Genomic DNA, 22131 nt, shown 5'->3' with positions numbered 1-22131 from the left:
ACTGCACTGAGAGTTTCATCCTCCGCAGGACCCTGGCTAACTCTGAGGTACAAAGAGTCTGAAGGAGAGATCAGAAGAGTTGGGCCTTCAGGTAAGAGACCTCCGTGGGGACGCGCTGTCAGAGGGGAAGCCAAGGGTGGAAGGGGCGTAGGGATGCGTGGGGAGGGCATGGCTGAGGGACTCAGGGAGGGGACGCTGCAGGCTGTGTCTGTGGAGGGCTTTCCTCTGTCCCCACCACCTCCTTCCCGCTCACTGCTAGACTGCCCCTGGCCTTGTTGGGATTCTTTCCCGTCTCTGATGCCGTGGCCCACTTGCTCCTCTGTCCCACCCGGCCCTGAGCTGAAGAAAGAGCCAACTTCAGAGCCGTCAGCCCCAGCCTTTTCCGCATTGCTGGCGTCTGTGGTCCCCCACCCTTGAGACAAGAGTGGGTGTCCACACTGCGACCCCCCTGGCCATGGGCCCATGGAGCCTGGGGCCTGGCTGAAGCTCCTGGTGACAAGAATGTCCCTCCTCTCCCAGGGCCAGCCTTCCACGGAGGCTGGGGATCCCTGAGACTCCCTGGGAGCCTGGGGCCCAGCCTCCCTGCTCTCCAGAGCTAGGACTGGAGCTGGTTGGAGGCTGCTCTCCCTGCACCCCTTCTCTGTGCCCTCAGCCAGGGCCCCACTCTGAGTGGTGTGTGATGGAGGCAGCTCCTGGGGGATAGGGGGCCTCTGAGAGCCTGTGGAGAGGCTGCTGGCTGCACCCACAGCCTCCCACACACTCACCACAGCACCCAGGCGCAGGGAGTCCAGCTTCGGGAAGTGGAGGCTTCTATCTGCTGAGCTGCGGCCCACCTGCCACCGCCGGCTGCTGGGGCCTCTCTCTAGTGAGCCAGGTGGCCCTACACCTTGTTGCCAGGGACTGGTGTCCAGTTCTGTGGTGTGGACCAGGCCCTGGTGAGTTGGCACCTTGACTTGGACGCCTCCTGCCTCCACCTGTCCTTCCATCTGTCTGCCAGGACTCCGAGGGGTGAAGTGTATCAGGATGGGGCCAGATGTCCCCCCTACTTTGCTCCTACCCAGGAGGGCAGTACCTGGCCTGAGAGGCTCCCTTCCTTTACCTTGGGGGGCTTCTGGACTGGCATTACCTTGCTGCTGCCCCAAGGCCCCTCCAGTGGTCACCTCGCCAGTTGTCTTGCGTGGAGGCACAGCTGCGGCAGCCAGACCTCCACCTCCCCAGAGCTTCTGATCCTGGGTCCCTGCTGCAGCCGGACTCCCCTGGCCACATCCTGGAGGGTCTGGTTTCCCCTGCCCTGAGCTGTGTCCCTCGATGTCACCACTGACCTTGGACTTCAGGGACAGGACTGGCCTGGCTCCTCCCGCCTGAGAAGGCTGGGCCCCAGGGGTTGTGGATGCGGGTCCTGCTGCCTCCTGGTCCTGCCCAGAGCCAAACCAGTGCAAGGCCAGTGCCGTGGCAGCCACCACAGCCAGTGCCAGCAGGGTCAGGACAGCGCCGTCCCAGTCATCCTCCCCATCCCAGCCCCAGCCGAGGCCATCAGGCTCCAGGGCACCCTGGAGCATGGTGCTGGGCTGCAGACTCAGCGTGAGGAACCGGGTCAGTAGGCTGGAAGCTGCGTGTGCCGCATGCAGGTCGGTCCTGCACTCAGGCCTGGGCTGCTGTCTGCACAGACGCATCGAGGAGCCCCGCCCACAGGGCTGCGCAGTTAGGGTGGACCTGTGCTGGGGGACGGTGCTCTGCCTGGCCCAGGAGGGGGTGGGTCTCTGTGCCCGCACCTGGATTGCCAGTGGAGCCTAGGTGGGGCTACCAGGAGACAACATCATATCCAAGAGCTCTGGAAGCTCAGGGGCCTCTCCAGGCCCCCCTGCCCCCCTTCCTTTTCCACAGGGCCAGTGGCAAATGGCATTGTTCCTCACCACTGTTCTGGATCCCAGCCAACCTGCTTCTACCTACAGACTCTCAGACCCCCGCCAAACGTCTACCCCGATGTTCCGACTCTGAGCCTGGGTCCAGCCTCAGGGGCTCTGTCAGGGAGAGTTACCCAGAGGGAGATGTTATCTGTAGGGTTAGCAACATGATGCAGCCCTGATGAAATTACCAGAAACCCAAGAAGACAGTTCCACTGTGGGCCAGCGGGGGAGGGGTGCGAGAGGCACACGCCCCACGGTGCCAACCCTGCAGGCTGCTCTCAGACTGAGGGAGACCACGGAGGGCATGCGTCCTGACAGTAAGCACGGCCTTAGAAAGTGCAGCCTCCTGTCACCTCAGGTGTGAAGTGGAGAGTTGCCCTCCTCTCCCAGGTCGCATAAGGGTGCTTGAGAGGGGCCAAGGCTAAAGCCCCCACCTCCCCTCTTTCAGCAGCCTCTGGACTTCCTTTACCCTGAGTTCAGCAGAGATGGGATAGAGTTTTCTAAAGGAAATTTCTAAGCTGTCAAGAGAAAAAAAAAATGAACAAAATAAAGAAAATCTGAAAGCTGTATTTCTGTCTTTATCGGCCTGGCTTATTACAACCCACCTGCCCTTTCTAGAACATCCTGGGCCTCCCCCTGCACCCTATGGGCCATCTTGACCACTCAGATGCCTCTGTCATGGTGCTCCTAGAAAGCCCTGAGCCCAGCTGCTCTTACCCCTGTTCCCTCATCAGCCAGCCCCCAGGATCCCTCAGAGACCCTCCTCTGACCCCAGGTAATCTATCAGCCTGACTTCTGGGAATCCCATCTCATTCTTTGGCCTTCCCTCATCTCAGCCAAATCACTCCACTCCAGTGTCCTCACTGGAACTCAGCCCCTTTACAGGTCAGCATGCACCTGGCCTCCCTCAGCTTGGTTTCTCAGGGGAGGAGCCACGTCTCCTCCATCTGCTTCTCACTTAACCTGATCTCAGGAATAAGTCTTGGGACAAGTGGGGCCCAGATATGAAAAAGAGCTAGGAGTCTCTGGGACAAAAGCAGGCCCCCACAACATGTATTCATTTCTTTTCTAGGACACAGGACTTCTCCCTGACTCAGGCAGTGAGGAGATGGCCAAGGAGCGTCCCTGGCACCCAGCCTGGGCTCTGCTGGACCTCAGGTACCTCACCCATCTGGTCACCTCCCAGCTCCCCTGAGCATATTAGATGACAGTAGGAGGGTGGAAGGCGGGCCCATGCGTTAAGGTGGACCTCAAGTTGGTGGCAGGCTTTATGGACATTGCATTTATTCCTGTCCCAGTCCCAGATCCTGCCTCTTGGTCGTTTGGGGTCCAAAGACCTTGAAAAGTGGGAGATGACATGCCCACCTGCACCTCGTTATAGGCCATGCCGTACCCTCTCAGGCATTTCTACCCAGCTTCTGAAAACACCTGTTGTTAGCAGAACGTCAGGCTGCTGTCAGAGGACAGGAGGGGTCTCCAGTGATACCTTAGGCTGCCATGGTGGGAAGGAACCAAGCACAGGAAATCACCCCATCAATTTCACAAGGTGTCAAGGACTGTGAGGGGTCTTGGTGGCACAAGGTCACCAAGGAAGGGCCTAGTCCCATTCTCTGTGGAAAGAAAACACCTCCCTTTGTCAAAATCCAGGGGGAGGGAAAAACTCTGCTGCATGGAGAAACTCCCTATTGGGAAGGTGACTGGGGACATGTTACCTCCCTAAATTGTGGGAGATTCACCCTCCTAACTTCCCAGAGAAAGTAAAAATGTAGTACTGTTGGAAAGGTGACGGAGCATGAAGTCACCTAGACAAACTGTGAAACAGAAACTGTTTTCTAGTCGGGCTACAAGACAGCGTAAATATCAAAGTTACTGTCAAGGTGAGAAACATCCAGAAAGGGGACCTGACCGTTAGTGGAACCCTGCTGAGGCAGAAACCCTGTTCCAGTCTACGAGGAAGAGAGAGGGAGTCATGTCTAGTACCGGAAGCTTCTGTTTCCTCAGACAGCCTCCTGCCTATCAGCGACCAAGCATCCATACACTGGGAGCCTAGGAAGAGAAGACGTGTCCACACAGGAGCTGGTCCACCGCAGTCCCTCACAGAAGAGCCCAGGGCTGCCCAGTCACTGACCCTGAACAAAGCTGGACGGTGCCCTGGCCACCGGTGTGCCCTCTCCGAAACATTTAGTGGAAGAAAAGCACAGTGACGTGATGACATAATTCCAAACGGAGAGCTAACACACATAAGATGAGCAGCAAACCTCATCAAATGTAGGGTTTCTCCATTACTGGAATTTTTAAAAGCAGGAAATACTGTATAATCAGAAATGATATAAAACAAAGAATATTAGAAAAATGAAGAATATAATATATAATCCTACACTTAAAAGTATATATGTATTTTTATATGTGTATAAATAAGCCTAGAATAATGTTTAAGGCTTAGAAAATATAAATCCCAGATTTAATAATCACACCCTACAGGGAATGCCTCTTAAGGAATTTATCTGACATGGGAAAAGATTTATGCAAAAAAGAAAAAAGTTACTTTAAAAAAAAAGTTACTTTACTAAAAAAATATGATTTAAAATGGAAAAAACTAAAACATGTAACCTTTCAACAATATGGGAATGATGAAAACATGTGGTTATGAAAAACTTAAATAATTATTAATAATGTAGCTGTGAAGTTTCATACCAATATTAATGGAGAGCCCATAATAGAAAAGGCATAATAAGAGGCATAATATTTTAAAATAAAGACAAAGGATGGGAAGGGAGGAGAAGAGATAAAGCATAATGAAAGTCCCCTCGTATTCCAAAGGGAAGACTGTGTATCTAAATCTTGAAATCAGTTGTTAAACTCAGTTCAAATGTAAGTTTAATTTTTTTTTAATTCTAAATTGATGTAGACATTTACCACGTTCAGGGATTGGAAAATTTAATGTCATAAAGATAACAATTCAAGATTCAAAAGACACAATGAATGTCAAGCGGGAGAAATAAAAAGAAAATCGTATCAAGATACACCAGAGTAAAAAACTGCAGCAAAGACAAAAGATGGAAAAATCTCAAGAGCAACCCCCAAAAAGACAGATCACCTACAGAGGAATGACAGCCTTCAGCTGACCTCCCAATGACAAAAGAACCGTAGCCCAAAAGACAACTTTAATGAAATGTTCAATGTGCTGAAACAAAATAACTACCAATAGCTGGAAGACATAGCTTTCAAGAACGAAGACAAAACAAAAACCTTTCCAGATAAATACTGAGAGTCTTCACTGAAGGAAATGCTAAACTCTCTCTGAATTTCAGGCATAAAGAAAATCATACCGGATGAGAGAACTAAAAATGCCAGAAGGAAAGAAGAGCAAACACAACAAAAATGGCAAGATTGTGAATAAAATCTAAATGAACATTGACTTTGTAAAACAATAACAACTTCTTGTGAGTGTCTTAATTATTTAGAATTAAAAGAAAAACAATAGAATCAATGAAACCAAAGTTGGTTCTTTGCAAAGATCAACAAAATTGACAAGCCTTTTTAGCTAGACTAGCAAAGAAAAAAAGGGAGAAGACACAAAAAACTAAAATCAGAAGTGAAAGTGGGAATGCTACTACCAACCCTACAGGGAAGAAAAGGGTTATAAGAGAACACCGTGAACAACTGTCCACCAACAAATTAGATAGCCTAGATGAAGTGGACAAATTCCTAGAGACACACAAACTACCAAAACAGACTCAGAAGAAATAGAAAATATCAACAGGTCTATAATAAGAGATGGAATCTGTAATCACACAGCTCCTAGCAGGGACGCCTGGGGGCTCAGTCGTTATGTGTCTGCCTTCAGCTCAGGTCATGGTCCCGGGGTCCTGGGAACAAGCCCCACATCAGGCTCCCCCCTTGGTGGGGGGCCTGCTTCTCCCTCTCCCTCTGCCTGCCTCTCCCCCTGCTTGTGCTTGCTCTCCCTCCCTCTCTCTCTCTCTGTCAAATAAATAAATAAAATCTCAAACAAACAAACACAGCTCCCAACAAAGAAAATTCCAGGACTAGATGGCTTCACTCGTGAGTTCCACCAAACATTTAATGAATTAACATCAATCCTTCTCAAACTCTTCCAAAAAATTGAAGAGGTAAGAATACTTCCTTATTCTATAGGGCCAGCATTACCCTGATACCAAAGCCAGATAAACACATCACAAGAAAAGAAAATTACAGACCAATATCTCTTATGAATATAGATGCAAAAATCCTCAACAAAATACTAGCAAACTGAACCCAATAGCATATTAAAGAGATTATATACCATGACCCAATAGGGTTTATCCCAGGAGTGCAAGGGTGATTCAACAAAAAAAATCAATCAGTAATACATTGATTAGAATACATTACTGTAAATAGAACAAAGGGAAAAAATACATGATCATCTGAACTGACAGAGAAAAAGCACTTGGCAAAATCCAATATCCTTTCATGATAAAAACACTCAGAAAACTAGAAATTAAAAGGAAAGAGCTCAACATGATACAGGAATTGAAGAAAAACCCACAGCTAACATCATTCCCAACGGTGAAAGATTGAAGATGTTCTCCCCACCTATGATCAGAAACAAGGAAAGAATGCCTGCTTTCACTTCCGCTATTCAGCGCTGTGCCAGAAGCTCTAGCCAGAGCTATTAGCGAATAAAAACAAATAAAAAGGCTCCCAGATTCAAAAGGAGGAGGCAAAACTCTCTATGCGCAGATGATGTGATCTTATACACAGACAATCCCAAAGAATCACCAAGAAAACAACTAGAGGTAGTAAAAGAAATTTCAGCAAAATTGCAACAAGAATAACACACAAAAATCAGTTGTGTCTCTACACACCAGCAACGAACAATATGAAAAGGAAATTAAGAAAGCAGTTCCACTTACAATACTACTTAAAAGAATTAAAAACTTGGGAACAAATCTAACCAAGGAGGTGACAGACTTGTATGCTGAAAAGTACAAACCCTGCTGAAAGAAATTAAAGCCCTAAATATGGAAAGACATCCATGTTCATGGATTGGAAGACTTACTATTGTTAAGATGCCAACACTACCTATGTGACCTATACATTCAATGCAACCTCTATCAAAATTCCAATGCCCACTTTTGCAGAAATGGCAAAAACAACCCTCAAATTCATATGGAATTGCAAGAGGCCTCAAACAGACAAAACAAACTTGAAAGAGAACAAAATTAGAGAACTCACATTTTCCAACTCCAAAACTTAGTACCAATTTACAGCATTCGAAACAGTGTGGTACTTGGGGCACCTGGGTGGCTCAGTCCTTAAGTGTCTGCCTTCGGTTCAGGGCCTGATCCCGGGGACCTGGGATCAAGCCCCACATCGGGCTCCCCTCTCGGCGGGAGGCCTGCTTCTTCCTCTCCCACTCCCCCTGCTTGTGTTCCCTCTCTCACTGGCTGTCTCTCTCTCTGTCAAATAAATAAATAAAATCTTTAAAAACAACAACAACAACAACAACACAGTGTGGTACTGGCACAAGGATAGACATACAGACCAATGGAATAGAACTGAAAGCCCAGAAATAAATCCACGGATCTATGGCCAGTTGAGTTTCGGCAAGGGTGAGAAGGCCGTTCAATGCAGAGTAGTCAGACTACTGAAGTTGGACCCCAACGTCACAACACACACAAAAATTAACGTCAAATGCACCAACAATCTGAGATCTAAAACCATAAAACTCTTAGAAGAAAACATAGGGGAAAATATTCATGACCTTGGTTTTAACAATGGATTCTTAGATAATGACATCAGCAAAATGAGCAGAAAAGGGGGCACCTGGGTGGCTCAGTTGGTAAAGTGTCCAACTCTTGATTTTGGCTAAAATTGTGATCTTGGGGTCCTGGGATCAAGTCCTGCGTCGGGGTCCGCACTCACTGGGGAGTCTGCTTGAGGATTCTCTCTCTCCCTCTCCCTCTGCCCCTCCTGCTCACGCTCACTATCTCGCTCTCTCTCTCAAATAAATCAATCTTTTTAAAAAATGAGCAACAAAAGAAAAGTAGATAGACTAAAACTTTTGTGTATCAAAGGACATTATCAAGAAAATGACAACTTGCAGAATGGGAGGAAATTATTTTCAAATCATATTTCTGATCAGGGTCTAGTATCCAGAATATACAAAGAACACTTACAACCAGCCACAAAAAGACAATAACCCATTGTTTGTAAATAGGCAAAGACCCTGAGTAGGCGTTTCACCAAAGGAGATGGAGAAATCACCAGCAAGCTCATGAAGAGATGCTCAATGTCGTTAGGGAGACGCAAATCAAAACCACAATGAGGTTTCACTTCACACCCACTAGGGTGGCTATAAATGGAAGAGAGAAAAGGAAAGTGTCGGCACAGACATGGAGAAACTAGAACGCACACACACTTCTGGTAAGAATGTAAATGGTTCAGCCACTGGGGAAAACAATTTGTTAGGTTTTCAAAAAGCTAAACATAGAATTACCATATGACCTACCAATTTGGTATATACCTAAACATTAAAAACAGACACTCTGGCAGACGGACACACAAGTTCGCAACCGCAGTGTTCATCAGAGCCAAAAGGAAGAAACAGCCGCGATGCCCTTAATAGAGGTAACCTGGTGCTGAGCACAATAAGCCAGACACGAAAGGACAGTGCGTGTTTCACTTGTATGAGGCACCTGGGCTGGTCCGATTCATAGAGACAGACAGTGGGTTGGAGGTTACCAGGGCCTGGGAGATGAGGAGAAGGAGTTTTGTTTCATGAGTACAGAGCTTATGTTGGCAATGATGAAAAAGTCTTGGATATAGATGGTGGTGATGGGTACAGAACACTGTGAACGTCTCTGATGCCACTGAATTGTGCCCGTGCAGATGGTCACCATGGTGAATATTACAGACAGTCCCCAAACTGTCATTATCCTGCAGCACAGACCAGCCGCAGATGTTCTGAAGGCATCACGTCGGGTCCCAACGGCGAGGGTGGCCAGGAGCACTCAGCACTTTATATACCTCTAGGGCCCGCAGAGGGGCACTAGGCACGTCTAGTTTGTCCAAGTGACAAGAAATGAATCAAAGAATTTCCAAGCCCAGGAAGAGCCCTAGGAGAGTGAGCACATAGAGGAGCCCGGCAACAAGAACGTGGACGTCACCAAGGCCTTGCTGTCTCCCGCCAGACTGGCTCAATCCAGGTGGGTCTGCTCTCAACACAGCCCCTGAAGAGGGAAGGAATGTCTAGACCCCTGCCTCAACCATTAAGAGTCACTAGGCTGGGGCACCTGGGTGGCCCAGTCAGTGAAGCGTCTGACTGCGGTTCAGGCCATGATCCCAAGGTCCTGGGATCAAGTCCCACATCAGGCTCCTTGCTCAGGGGGGAGCCTGCTTCTCCCTCTGCCCCTCCCCACCCACCCCCGCCCCCAGCTCATGCGCTCTCTCTCTTGCTCACTCTCAAATAAATAAATAAAATCTTTTTAAACATTAAAAAAAGTCACTAGGCTAATTGCTACCATCGACAACCAGTATTTAATAAATGAAACAATCAAGGAGTGACAGTGGAGAAATGTGTTTTCTTTACAGGTACTTCGAACAACTTGAAGTGTACACATTCCCACAGGTACGCATTGCTCTCAGGTGCACGAATGCCACTGGCTGTGTGATCGTAGGTAGACTTTTCCTCGTTTCCCTTTTCTTGCTCTACTCCCAGGACCACATCAGCACCTGCAGCCCACTCACACTTAGCGTAAGAATGCATTTATTGTATTCCTTAAATTTTACTTTGTTTCTAATTTTTACAGTGTTTTTCCTCTCCTCCCCTCCCCCATGGGGGGGTAGGGGGACGGGGTCTCCGTTTTCTGGCTTTTTCATTTGGAAACTTTCCAAACTTTTCTATTCCACATTTTCCTGCTGCACATTTTCCTTCCCTGCCCTCTGAATTCAGATACTCACGATCCCATCACTGGTTACAAACCAAATGTCTAGTATGTTCTCCCAACAAGATCCCTCCACAAGACAAAACCTCTAGAATAATTTCCCTGTCCCTTCCCTCTCCCTGAACTCCGATCCCCATGAGAAGTTTGGAAGGATTTTACTTCTCCCAAGCATCTGTTCTTAAGCTTTATTAGAACCTCTCTCTCCCTCTCTGTCTCTCTCCCTGTTTCTCTCTGTGTGTCTATCTCTGTCTCTCTGTGTGCGTGTCTCTCTCTCTGTTTCTCTCTGTCTGTCTGTCTCTGTGTGTGTCTCTCTCTGTGTCTCTCCATCTCTGTCTCTCTGTCTCGGTGTCTCATTTCCACCATGTGTGTCGGGATAGAGAGATTCCTTGCTCAATGATATTTCTTTTTGCTCTCATGTTGGGGTCCGGTTCTGGTGTGTTTGCTGTTGGCTTGCGGTCTTTCCCTACTATTTCCCTCACCGGATGCTCTGCCCCTGACTCCTGGCACATCCCAGCGCTGTGCCATGCTTGGACCAGTGGGGGCTGTGCTCATGGAGCCATGGGTTCCTGGCTGGTCTCTTCCTACAGCGATCTTCTTGCTATCCTACTGTCCTCCGGCTCCCAGTGTTGAAGACAACATGCCTGATGCCATCTGGTTTTGCCTTTTGTAGGTTAAGCTGGGTTTTCTTCCTAGAAGCTTGTAGGGTATCTTTTCAAGTAATCTCTACACCCAATGTGGGACTCGAACTCAGGACCCTGAGATCAAGAGTTGCACACTCTACCCACCCAGCCAACCAGGCGCCCCAGGACATCTTTATCTTAGAATCAAAACGGGCAGAGGACCTGAATAGACATTTTAAAAAAAGAAGAAGAAGAATCGGATCGTTGTCTCGTCTTGTCAGGCTGGCCTGGAATTCAGGGAGCTCCTTGCCAACCAGACTCAAGCCTTCTCCAGCTGAGCAGATGCTCTTGTAGCTTTGCGCCAGGAATGGCCGCTGTACCAGCCTTTCCTTTTTCCCCTTTGGGACCTTACACCTCCTACTCCTCTCCTCCAAGTTGCTCATCTTTTTCGCATCTCTTGGTTCCCATCTCTTGGTTTTCCCCGTGCTGTGAGAGGCTTCTTCTAGACGGTGTTCCAGGCCTCCCGCTCACATTTTGGCCATGACCACTCTCTACTGAGGGTCAGATGAGGAGAGTTGGAACCTGGCATAGCATGATTCTGAAGTGCGCGTATCACCTGAGAGAGCTTTGGGTTGTCGGGGCGTTGTTTCCGAGTGCGTGTGTTTGCACGCTGCACTTGTACCCCGTGCTCTTACTGTTGGTCTAGTCAAGAGTTCGGCTGTTTTCCTCACCATCGGTTCCATTTCACTGGCTTCGAGAAATGGCCTTCCTCATGGGGCCTGGGTGGCTCAGCAGTTAAGTGTCTGCCTTCGCCCAATCATGATCTCAGGGTGCTGGGATGGAGCCCCGCATCGAGCTCCCCTGCTCGGCAGGGAGCCTGCTTCTTCCTCCCTCTCTTTCAATCTCAATCTCGCTCTGTCAAGTAAACAAATCTTAAAAACAACAACGACTCTCTCCCTCCCTCTCTGCCCCTTGCTCCTCTCAAAATGAATAAACAAATCTTTAAAACAAAACAAACAAAAAGAAAAGAAATGGTCTTCCTCAGTTTCTCACCGACGTTAAACAGCTGGCCAGTGTGACCCCATCACTGGTTGCTGGTTCCTCCTCTTCTTCCCACCCAAACGTGTGTGCAGGTCTGTTGTGGCCTGGCCAGGCCTTGAGCTTGGCCCTCCCAAGCCTTGCAGACGACAGTGACCATTGTGCGGACCCTGCTCCACATGAATGATGCCTAATGTGGGCAGGACACCTCGATGGCCCTGGGGACATAAACAGAGATTGCACCAGGAGCCCTGGTGCAGACCCAGGTGACGTTCATCGTAAACAGCCTTCGTTCCAGCCATGTAGGGCACCGACGCGGGGTTACGTCAGGGTAACGTGGTTGGGGAGGTCTTCCTGCGATCTGACAGGCTCTCAGTCTGGAGAGCACGATACTGTTCTGCCGACGTGACCGTCACCCGTGAGGACTCTCGAACCTTGAGAAGCTGTGCTCGCCAAAGGTCCCGCCACCTGATGGCTCTCGAGATTGTTAGCTGAGATGCGGCCTTGGAGCTGAGCCCAGGAGACTGTCACTTCCTTATGAATATGTATCGAGGACTCACTGCTGTCAAATCTCTAGCCGGGGACGACTGCAGTACCCAAGAGCTCAGTGCTCCTTCTGCTCTGCCTCACCCGTGTCCACACCAAGTCAGGGGTCTGCAATGTCTATTTTTGTAAGGAGCCAGATAAGAACTACGTTTGCCTTTGCAGGTCATATGGTCTCTGCTCTGCTCTCGTAGCATGAAAGCAGCCACAGGAACTAGCAAGTGAGGTAGGCTGGGCTCAGCGGCCCTACTTGGAGGAATCCATTCCCACGGCTTGCGGACATTGCCTCCCCGCTGAGCCCCAGGTGTGTGTGTCTAACCCATTTAACACATTCACTTGAGGGAGTAATAGACGTCTGGAGCCTCAGGGGCTCAAATCTAGACTTTTGATTTTCCACTAATCTGAGTATGGCCAACTGCATTCAAACCTCATTCTCATCGGCTGCTTCTATTTATTTTCCTGTATTTTAGAACCAAAAAGCTAAACACATTTTTCAGACTCCCTTGCAGCGGTACTTCTGAGTGTGATGTGGGAAAGAAAGGCGGACGAGAAATTATTGAATTGCGTTACTCCCTACAGCCCATTGATGAGTCCTTGAAACAGGCAGAGAGATGCTGCTCTCAGGGCTCAGCTGCCGTGATGTTAGTACTTTGCTGAGGGCAAAAGGCAGTCCGAGCCCGAGCCGCCCCACCCCCCAGGACCCTCTAAGTCTACTTTAACGTAGAAAAGTTCCTTTAGAAATGTCCTTTATCTCTAAACCCCCCAAGATCCACGTTGGCAATCACCCCCCAAGCATAAGGCCCACCGATATACATCTGAAGGGTCTTGTGACTAAGATTTTATTAGACAGTAAAAATGACATTTTCCCAACAACAGCTGGCCCCCTCAAGGTCCTGGAAACCTTGCTTCCAAATTTCTTAGAGACTTACACTAACCCTAACCCCCTCCCAACTTGAGGGCATATAATGGGCCACCCCTCATGACTCTGGGGCAGCTCTCTCTGCCCACGGGTCCTGTCCCTGTGCTTTAATAAAATCACATTTTTGCATCAAAGACATCTCAAGAATTCTTTCTTGGCCGTCGGCTTTGAACCCTAATGTCTTTCCTACATCAAGTGGACTTCTTGCCTCCACGTGCGACAGCCACAGACGAAGCTGCCCAGAGGGGCGTCACGGAGCTGGCCGGTGCAAATGCCAAGGTCCCAGGTTCCTGGTCTCCCGCACGCAAGGGGCCACCTTGCAGCTGCTACGCCACCAGCCCATCCGATGGCTTCGCAACATTCCCTGTAATGAATCCACACGCGCCTTAAATACTTCACAATGGTTTCTGTTTTCTGCACTGACCCCTGACTGATATACCCACCCAAACTGCTCTGCTCCCCATCATCTCAGTAAATGACATCTCCATCCATACCTGTGAATTCAGTTCCAGTCAGAAGAGTAAAAACCACACCAGTAATGCAAAATGGAAAAAAAAATAATATAAAGAATTGTTGGGATGCCTGGGTGGCTCAGTCCACTGAGCATCTGCCTTCGGCTCAGGTCATGATCCCGGAGTCCTGGGATCAAGTCCCGCATCAGGCTCTCTGCTCGGCGGGGAGTCTGTTTCTCCCTCTCCCTGTGCCCCTCCTCCCTGTTTGTGTTCTCTCTGTGTGTGTGTGTCAGATAGATAAAATCTTTAAAAATTTTTTTTAAATTTAAAAAATGAAAGAAAAAAAGAATTATTAACTAGGAAAAGGAGGCTACCCACTGAGGTAGTTGGAAGAGCTCCAAGGGATGCAGGAGGAGAGAACATGGGAAGTTTCTGCTATGGCCGACCCCTGAGCAATGTAGGAGATGGGGTACTGGCCCCTCCTCACACTGTCAAAAATCCACATAAAACTGTTGATCCCCCAAACCTAACTACTAATAGCTTACTGTTGACCAGAAAGGGAGCCTTATGATGACACAAATATGTGAAAACTACTGTCTGGTGTGTTACATGTATTATATACTGTGTTCTTACAATGAAGCTAGAGACGTCATTAAGAAAATCATAAGGGGGCTCCTGGGTGGCTTAGTCGGTTGAGTGACCAACTCTTGGTTTCAGCTCAGGTCATGATCTCAGGGTCGTGGGATCGAGCCCCATTTCCGGCTCCGCACTCAGCAGAAAATCTGCTTTTCTCCCTCTCTCTACCCCTCCCTCCGCGTTCTCTCTCTAAAATGAATAAATAAATCTTAAAAAAAAAAAAAGAAAAGAAAATACATTTACAGTTCTGTACTGTATTTATCAAAAAAAGTCAGCATATAAGTAGACCTGTGGGACACCTGTGCTGTCCAAGGCTCCCCACTGTACCCGCAGGGCTGAAGGAGAGAAGAGCCCCGCCCCCGCCACAGGGTGCGGCCGCCACAGGTGGCCAGGACAGGAGGGGGCGCGTCTGAGCTGCCTGCAGGAGCAGCTGCCACACGGCGGAGAAACTCGAGAGGAGGCAAGCGGGAAGCAGCTGCCCGGGAGGGCTGCTCGGGTGACAGACAGCCTCCCACCTCCTGCCATCGGACCCCGCCACCGCACCAAAGGGCCGCACTCCAGCGCAAGAAATGAAGGCCCTTCTCTAGGCCAGTCCTGGCGGTGTCCCTCCAGCACCCTCTATGGACAAAACGTAAGACCACACCAGCGGGCAAAAGGGAGGCCATGCGTGGGGCCCCTCCAGGGTCAGGGGTTTAGGGCTGGGAGGAGCTAGAGTGACGGGGGCACACTGCGCACTCCATCGAGCCAAATCGCAACTCGCCACCCCCACTTTCCCTTCATCTCTTATGGCCAGTATATTACCGAAGCAGGTCAGTTTTACGTCCAAAAATACCTCCAGCCACGCTCTCTCTCTCCATCACAACAGATCCAACCTGGACCTGCAGAAATATAACCTGTTCCTAAACGGGAAACTCAAAACCATAACCTAGCCCATCCTCCCCAAAGTAATCTACACAGCCAACGCAATGCCTATCAATTTCAACTGATTCAGAAATTCACCTAGAAATAAAATGTCTAAAATTATCCAAGTGATTGGGTCTCCTGGGTGGCTCAGTTGGGTAAGCGTCGGCCTTCCGCTCAGGTCATGATCTCAGAGTCATGGGACGGAGCCCCACATCAGGCTCCCTGCTCAGTGGGGAGCCTGCTTCTCCCTCTCCCTCTGCTGCTCCCCCTGCTTGTGCTCTTTCTCTCTCTCTGACAAATAAATCGATCTTTAAAAAAATAAATAAAATAAAATAAAATAATCCAAGTAATTTTGGAAAGGAAGCCAAAAGAGAAGGGACTTGCCCTATCAGAAATCAAAGGCACTAGAAAGCCTAATAAAACATTACAGCATTGGTACAGGAATAGACAGGCATGCAGAGCCCAGAAACAAACCTATGGGAGCTTAGAATATGACCAAATAATCAGGGAAATTATTTTCTTTGATGAATGGTATTGAAGGAGGGGAGGATATAGTATATTATTCCTTCATTCTATACATAGAGTAAATTCCGAGTGATGAAAACTTCGAAGTCATAGGTGTGTGTGTGTGAGTGTGCATGCTAGAAGAAACCACAGAACGGTGCTCTTTGTGCCACGAATCTAGAAGCCCCAATACAAACATGCGACATATGCGACTATATAAAAATGTCTGTCATTCTTCCGTACAGCAGAAATTACCAATAACAAAATAGAATGAAAAATAACAAATCTGGAAAACATATGACCCCCCCAAAAAAGTTAACACATGTAACAAAAACATCCTGGACGCCTGGATGGCTCAGTCAGTAAACTGTGAGACTCTTGATCTCAGGATCATGAGTTCGAGCCCCAAGCTGGTCATACAGATTAAAAATATAATATTTTTGTGGGCGCCTGGGTGGCTCAGTCGTTAAGCGTCTGCCTTCGGCTCAGGGCGTGATCCGAGGGTCTAGGAATTGAGCCCGCATCGGGCTCCCTGCTCCACTGGGAGCCTGCTTCTTCCTCTCCCACTCCCCCTGCTTGTATTCCCTCTCTCACTGGCTGTCTCTCTGTCAAATAAATAAATAAAATCTTTAAATAAAAATAAAATATTTTTTAAAGATTTATTTTGGGGGGTAGGGGCAGAGGGAGAATCTCCAGCAGACTCCCCTCTGAGCTCAGAGCCCAACACAGGGCGTGATCTCACGACCCCGAGATCATGACCTGAGACGAAATCGAGAAGTTGGGTGCTTAATCCACTGAGCCCCCCAGGCGCCCCCAAAATAAAATCTTTTTTAAAAAATGTCCTAAAAGTCAATAAGAAAAATATGAAGAAACCAACAGAAAAACTGGCAAAAACACATTAATAGGCAGTTTGCCAAAATATATTGGCCAATAAATACCTGAATTATGTTCATTCTTCCTAAGAATCAATGAAACTCAAATCTTAACAAAATAAGACCTTATTTTCATGTGCAATTGGCCAATTTTTAGAGGCAGTGTGATTCACTAAGGATCTGGAGTGGGAGAGCCAGAGAGTTTGGATTTGAATCTCACTTTCTAAGCATGTAGCCCTTCGTGTCTGTTTCCTTATCAGTAAAATTGGAATAAATAATAGCACTTAACTCTAAGCTTCGCTGTGAGGGTTAAACAATGTCAGTAAATTAGTACTCAGAATAGTGCCTGACACATAACACATGCTCTATAAATATATTTGGCTATTATTACTTAAAAGGTTGATCTTAACTTTCCCTGGTTAGGGCATACAGAAATAGAACCACTCATAATCCACTGAAAAAAAGTATAAATGTGTTTATTTATTCACCAAATATTTATGACCCACTAGGGACACAACAGTGAGCAAAAGGGACTCAGACTCTACCCTCACCGGCCAGCATTCTCGGGAGGTCTGAACCTTTGAGGAGGGCAAATAGGCAACATATGCTAAATCATAAAATGTTTACCCCTTGACCCTCCAATTCCACATTAGGAAGTTGATCCTGAAGAAGTATTTGGGGAAACTTATGAAGGTTTATTTAGTGGCATTCATAGTCCCTGGGATCCCAGTCTTAAAGCTGCAGGACCGACCGAAGTGTGAGCACTGGTTAAATCGACCACAGGACGTCATGCAGCCTCACACAGGAAGTGCCGTCCCTGCTGAGCGGGGGCAGGCACTCTGGGGCAGCACAAGCCCAGGGGACGTCCTGCTCCGGGCTGTGTGTCCTTCCGCACTGGCTGGCTTTTCCTTGCGGCGGGATGCACCATGCTCGTGTCTTGTGTAGAATTCAAGCTATTTCCATGGGAGGAGTGAAACAGAGGACTCATTGACTGAAAAACCATGGCCTCTCACTCACTGTCCACGACCCCAAGCATGCAGTCCCGTCCCCAGTCCTCACTTTCTGCCCACATTCTGGGAGCGCATCCTTCTCTGTCTTTTCACAGCTGCTGCTTCTCCTGGTGCCTGAGTGAAGGCAGAGTCCGGGGCACAGGGGTGCACACTGGCCTTAGGACTGCCCTCGCAGGTCCCCAGTCCCATGAAAATGCTGGCCCTGGATGGCCAAGCCGCTAGGAGTGCCTCGGAGCCCACAGCTCAGCACACCCCAGAGATCCCACATCTAGGTGGACAAACCTGGTATCTCTGATCCCAGCTTGGATCTTTGGTCAACACCCCCTCTGCTATACTGCAACATGATTTTCAGTAATAATCATCTAATAATCAGCAACAATTATTCATTCTTTAAATAAGCAATCAAAATTAGCAATTTTTAAATACTTCTGTTTTTAAAATATTCAAATTCAGTAAGATATTTCACATATGAAATAAAGTTTGCACCAACCAAACAAAATTATTACAGCTTTTAAATTTTAAACAGAAATAAAAACTCCAAACGGTCACAGAATTATAGAAGTGAGAAAGCTGAAGTTGTTTCTTCCTTGTTACAATCACTCTGGTGTCACTGTCCATCTCAAATCTAAGGCTTAAAGAGAGAAATATGTGTTATCACAGGGAGAGGAGACCCTACCTGCCCCTTGAGTTCTAAAAACCATTCACAATCCCCAACCATGAGGCACTTAGCCTCCTAAGAAAACCTTGCAGTGAGTCTGAATTACTGTCCATACAGAATACAATGTTTCCTAAAGGATGGGTAATAAAAATGGCTAATCGGAATCTTACATATGCCCTACTAAAATTCAACAGTAACCACAGTATTGTTTAAAACTTGACCAAAAAAAGATTTGTGGAGTATTTTATCTCTGACCTTTAGAATTGCAGGTCTCATGAGGATAATAGAACCTGATCACCTTTGCCTCACTGTATTATTTTTAAATTCTCTACAGACAGTGCACCCTGGACCTGCCTCTCCCTTTCAACCCTCAGGTCCCCTTGGAGGGCCCGGAGCTCCCAGCAATCCCCACCTCGGTTCCCATTTCCATGCCACACTGGGCTCCGTGCTCCGTTGGCAAAGACCAGAATCCCCACAAACCACTGGGCCCTCCCCAGCCCCTGCCTGCTCCTGGCAGAGCTCAGTAGAATGGACACTCTTTCACTTTACCTGGTTTTTCTTTTCCCTGTTTCTAAGATAAATAAGAAGTTTCTTTATATTTAATTTTTTCTTCATTAAGGTTGTGTGTTTTTCTCTGAACACAGCTTCAGCTATGTCTTACAGAGTTGGGTATGCGGTATCCACCTTTGCAAGGTTTTATATATAATGTGTAACGTCACATTTGAGTTTCTCTTTGATCCAGTGGTTTTTAAGAGAATTTGTTAATATCTAAGTACTTAAGTTTGTTTCTTTTTAAAAATATTTTATTGTTTGCTTAGATGTATTTTGGACTTTGGGGGCACCTGGGAGACTCAGTTGGTTCAGCCTGGGACTCTTGGTTTGGCTGAGGTCATGATCCCGGGGTGGAGGGATGGAGCCCCACCTCTGACTCCAGGCTCGGGGCAGAGACCGCTTGAGATTCTCTGCCCCTCCCTCTCCCCCGCCCCTGCTCACAGACCTGCGTGCACACGCACGCACGCACGCTCGCTCTTTCGCGGGCTCGCGCTCTCTCAAATAAATAAATAAAACTTAAAAAAAAATATTTTGGACTTTGATCAAATATGTGTCCTATGTCTATATTCAATTTGTATGTTTTCAGTTTTGCTTTGTGGCCCAGATTATTTTTGCAAATATTCCGTGGGCTTAAATAGATGCAAAGTTCTCTCTCTACACGTAACAACTAACTTGAACTTGCTGTTTGTACTATTTATTTTCTTTATTCTCATATTTGGCTTTTTTCTGCAGATTCGTCCATTTCTGGAATGGGTGTATTGAAGCCTGGGGAAGGGTGGCGCCAGTGCTGGGGTCCAAGGCCCAGCCTGCAGGTCTCCAGCGAGTACCAAGGACTCCGAAGAGAAGCCCCGCTGGCAGGAGGTGGGGGGGAATGGGCGGAGCCAGGATGGGGTAAGGGGAGGTCAGTCCCCGTTGCCAGGAGGCGGGATCTGGACACAATGGGGTCTGGGAGTTGGGCTGGGCGGGGGCGGGAATCCAGGCACCCCACCTTGCCTTCCCCACCCGGAGCCACAAAAACAGGTTAGTGCATCAACTTTGGGGCCCCCTCCGGGCACCGGGTTCCCCACGCCGCACCCTCACCCCGGTGTCCTTGCCCGATGCCCCTAAAATATCCCGGCCCCCCAGAACCCCAGGGAATTGCTTTCCCGAAGGATTGAGACCAAACTTTGCGCGCTCGCACACCCCCTAACTGCACTCGTTTTGGGGGCAGGGGATGGTACTTAGGCCTCCCGCCGCCCCCCACAGGGCCGGGAAAGCTCGGGTTTGTTTTCCCGGCCCCTGGGATACAGGATGGGCCCCGCCCCCAGAATCGGGAGGAGCTGGAGCGAAGAAGTGCGTTCTGCGGCACTTCTGGGTGGAGGGGCGGGGGCCGCCACCCTCTATCCACAGGTACCGCAGGCCGTAAGCGCACCCCACCCTTCCGCGCTATGGGCTCGGACGCCTGGGTCGGCCCTTGGAGGCCCCACCGGCCCCGCGGCCCCATCGCAGCGCTCTACAGAGGCCCGGGGCCCAAATACATGCTCCCACCGAACACCGGTACCGGCGTCGGGCGGGTGTAGAAGGAAGGGTCTAGCAAGGTCTGTGCCGGGAGGGGGGGCGGCGTACCTGGGCTGCAGGGCGGCAGGGAGGGAAGTCTGTTATGGGGGGACGGCGGGCTGTGCCCGGGGCAGGGAGCGGCGGGGCCCCATAGTGATGCTGGGACGCTCCCGCAGGCTACATCCTGCACGACCCGTCGCGGCCCCGCGCCCCGGCCTTCTCGTTCGGCGCGCGCCTCCCCACGCAGAAGACTTCTTGCGGCCCGGGGCCCGGCCACCTGGTTCCTGCTCGCATGACAGTACGCGGCCCCGACGGCACACCCGCCTACTCCATCTACGGCCGCCCCCGCCACGCAGCGCCCCTCCTCACTCCCGGACCGGGTCAGGACCCCTGGGACCCCGGTCTCCCCAACGCCGAGCCGCCTCCAGGAAGGCCCACCCGGGAACCCCCCCCCCGAGCCCCGAGCCGCCCTCGTGTACCCTATCACTCCAAACTGGTACCCCCCACATCCGGATCTCACAAGAACTCCAAGCCCCACCGGGCTTTGACAAATCGTGCCTCGGATTCACCCTAACCCCTGGCCCCCAACCCGGGTCCCCACCAGGCCCCCAACCCTGTTGCGGCCCACACCCCCGGTCCGCCCCGTAGGCAGATACTTCCCGGAGCGAGCTGGGAACGCGACGTACCCCTGTGCGCCTCGGCATACCATCGCTCCCCGAAACTGGGGCATCCACGCGAAGCAGCAGACCCCAGGTGAGACCAGAAAGGCCCATTCCGGCACCGTAGACCTTCCCACCCCCTTCCCATCCCTACCACTCTGCAGGCTGCGGCGGGGAGACCCTGACCTGTCCGCGAAGACTCACCCCTAGACCCCACCCTTCGCTGGCTCCTCCCCAGGCCCTGGGACCTACACTGTGCCCTCGCTCTTGGGTCCGCGCGTCATCGGTAAAGTCTCGGCCCCAACTTACTCCATCTATGGCCGCAGCGCGGTGGGCAGCTTCTTTGAGGACCTCAGCAAGGTGGGGGAGGGGATGCCCGGCGGGGTGTAGCTAGGGGTCGGCGGGGCGGGCCACAGAGGATCACGAAGCAAGAGGTGAGGGCCAGTGGTCAGAGGGGAATGGAGGCCGGACCCAGCGCCCCTGCCGCCCTCCCACAGACCCCGGGCCCCTGCGCCTACCACGTGGTGAACACTGGGATCTACAAGTCTCGGGCCCCCCAGTTCTCGATGCTGGCGCGGACCTCGCTCCCCCAAGACAACACCCTGAATCCGGGGCCCGCAGCCTACAACGTGGACCAGGTGTTCTGGAGTACCGGGTCAAGGGTCAGAGGCGGGGGATGAGGGTCAGGGTCCGGGGGGTCCCGGCGCGGGGCCACCCCGCGAGCTCAGCGACGTCTCCTGGGCCTGCAGCACCGGAAGCCCCGCGGCTGGAGCTTCGGGATCCGGCACTCGGACTACCTGGCCCGGGTCCTGACCAATGCGGACGACTGACCGGCTGGGCGGGCGCTGCCCCGCAGACGTTTGCTTAAAGCTTCCCGAGCCAGCAGCGTGTCCGCCCCTCTGTGTTCGCGGCGGTCGCGTGGGGCGGTGAGCGTGCGCGTCTGGACACTGGGGCCCACGGGCTCCCAGACCCCCTCGGGCCCACTGGCCCGGGGAGTCCCGGAAGTCGCGCGGCCGCGGGCATTCGTGATTGGTCGGGGCAGAAGTGAGCAGGGTCGTCCCGCCCCCTAAGGTGGCCATTGGCCTAGAGTCCCGCCTGTCTGGGCGGCCCCGCCCACCCGCCATCATCCTGCGGCTGCGGGCCGGCCGGGCGGAACCCGGGTGGAATCTAAAGCGGGACGGGCGAGGGCCACTGTCTGGGACAGGTACAGGCCGGGCTTAAGTTGTGAGGCCGAGAAGTGGGAGCCAGACACGGAGACACGCACATGGGCAACACAGACACGGGACAGAGGGGGCGGATACGAAAGGGAGAAACCGGATCCAGTTGGGACAAGTGCACCTGCCGCAGAGACACAGACACAGGGCGGCGGCAGGTTC

General features: G+C 50.4%; 2 protein-coding genes and 1 long non-coding RNA gene across 7 annotated transcripts in view; 1 reads left to right on the top strand and 2 right to left on the bottom strand.

Moving 5' to 3' along the window:
* Window positions 1-1559, bottom strand: part of KLHDC7B (kelch domain containing 7B) — a 6014-nt gene extending 4455 nt beyond the window's left edge. Inside the window, 1 exon segment of the mRNA XM_040637103.1 lies at window positions 239-1559. Within this exon segment, the coding sequence (XP_040493037.1) occupies window positions 239-1559 (1321 nt within the window).
* Window positions 1560-16800: 15241 nt separating this feature from the next.
* Window positions 16801-21260, bottom strand: LOC121104460. The gene is made up of 2 exons (XR_005836809.1): window positions 21065-21260; window positions 16801-17981 (listed from the first exon to the last, which is right to left on the bottom strand). It is a non-coding gene; the product is annotated as an uncharacterized LOC121104460 (long non-coding RNA).
* On the top strand, window positions 17976-21637 carry LOC121104459 (outer dense fiber protein 3B). 5 transcript variants are annotated; one of them, XM_040637782.1, is made up of 6 exons: window positions 17976-20096; window positions 20273-20476; window positions 20745-20849; window positions 20994-21115; window positions 21253-21393; window positions 21505-21637. In XM_040637782.1, exons 1-6 carry the CDS (start codon window positions 19988-19990, stop codon window positions 21583-21585), a joined length of 762 nt encoding a protein of 253 aa, XP_040493716.1. In that variant the 5' UTR covers window positions 17976-19987; the 3' UTR covers window positions 21586-21637. The 5 variants fall into 5 exon arrangements, with proteins under 5 accessions (XP_040493716.1, XP_040493717.1, XP_040493713.1 ...); XM_040637783.1 differs by lacking the exon at window positions 20745-20849 and having other exon boundaries at window positions 20920-21041; XM_040637779.1 differs by having other exon boundaries at window positions 20994-21041; window positions 21253-21637.
* Window positions 21638-22131: the final 494 nt, after the last annotated feature.

Source organism: Ursus maritimus, unplaced genomic scaffold, assembly GCF_017311325.1.
Source record: "Ursus maritimus isolate PB19 unplaced genomic scaffold, ASM1731132v1 scaffold_21, whole genome shotgun sequence".
Lineage (NCBI taxonomy): Eukaryota > Metazoa > Chordata > Mammalia > Carnivora > Ursidae > Ursus > Ursus maritimus.
The sequence above is the reverse complement of the archived record's forward strand: the minus strand, read 5'-3'. Positions and strand labels throughout refer to the sequence as shown.

Coding starts and splice junctions, on each gene's coding strand:
- LOC121104459 (XM_040637779.1), top strand. CDS start 19,988: ATGGGCTCGGACGCCTGGGTCGGCCCTTGGAGGCCCCACCGGCCCCGC. Junction 20,477..20,744: donor CCTCCTCACTCCCGGACCGG/GTCAGGACCCCT, acceptor TCCGCCCCGTAG/GCAGATACTTCCCGGAGCGA. Junction 21,042..21,252: donor CTTGGGTCCGCGCGTCATCG/GTAAAGTCTCGG, acceptor GCCCTCCCACAG/ACCCCGGGCCCCTGCGCCTA.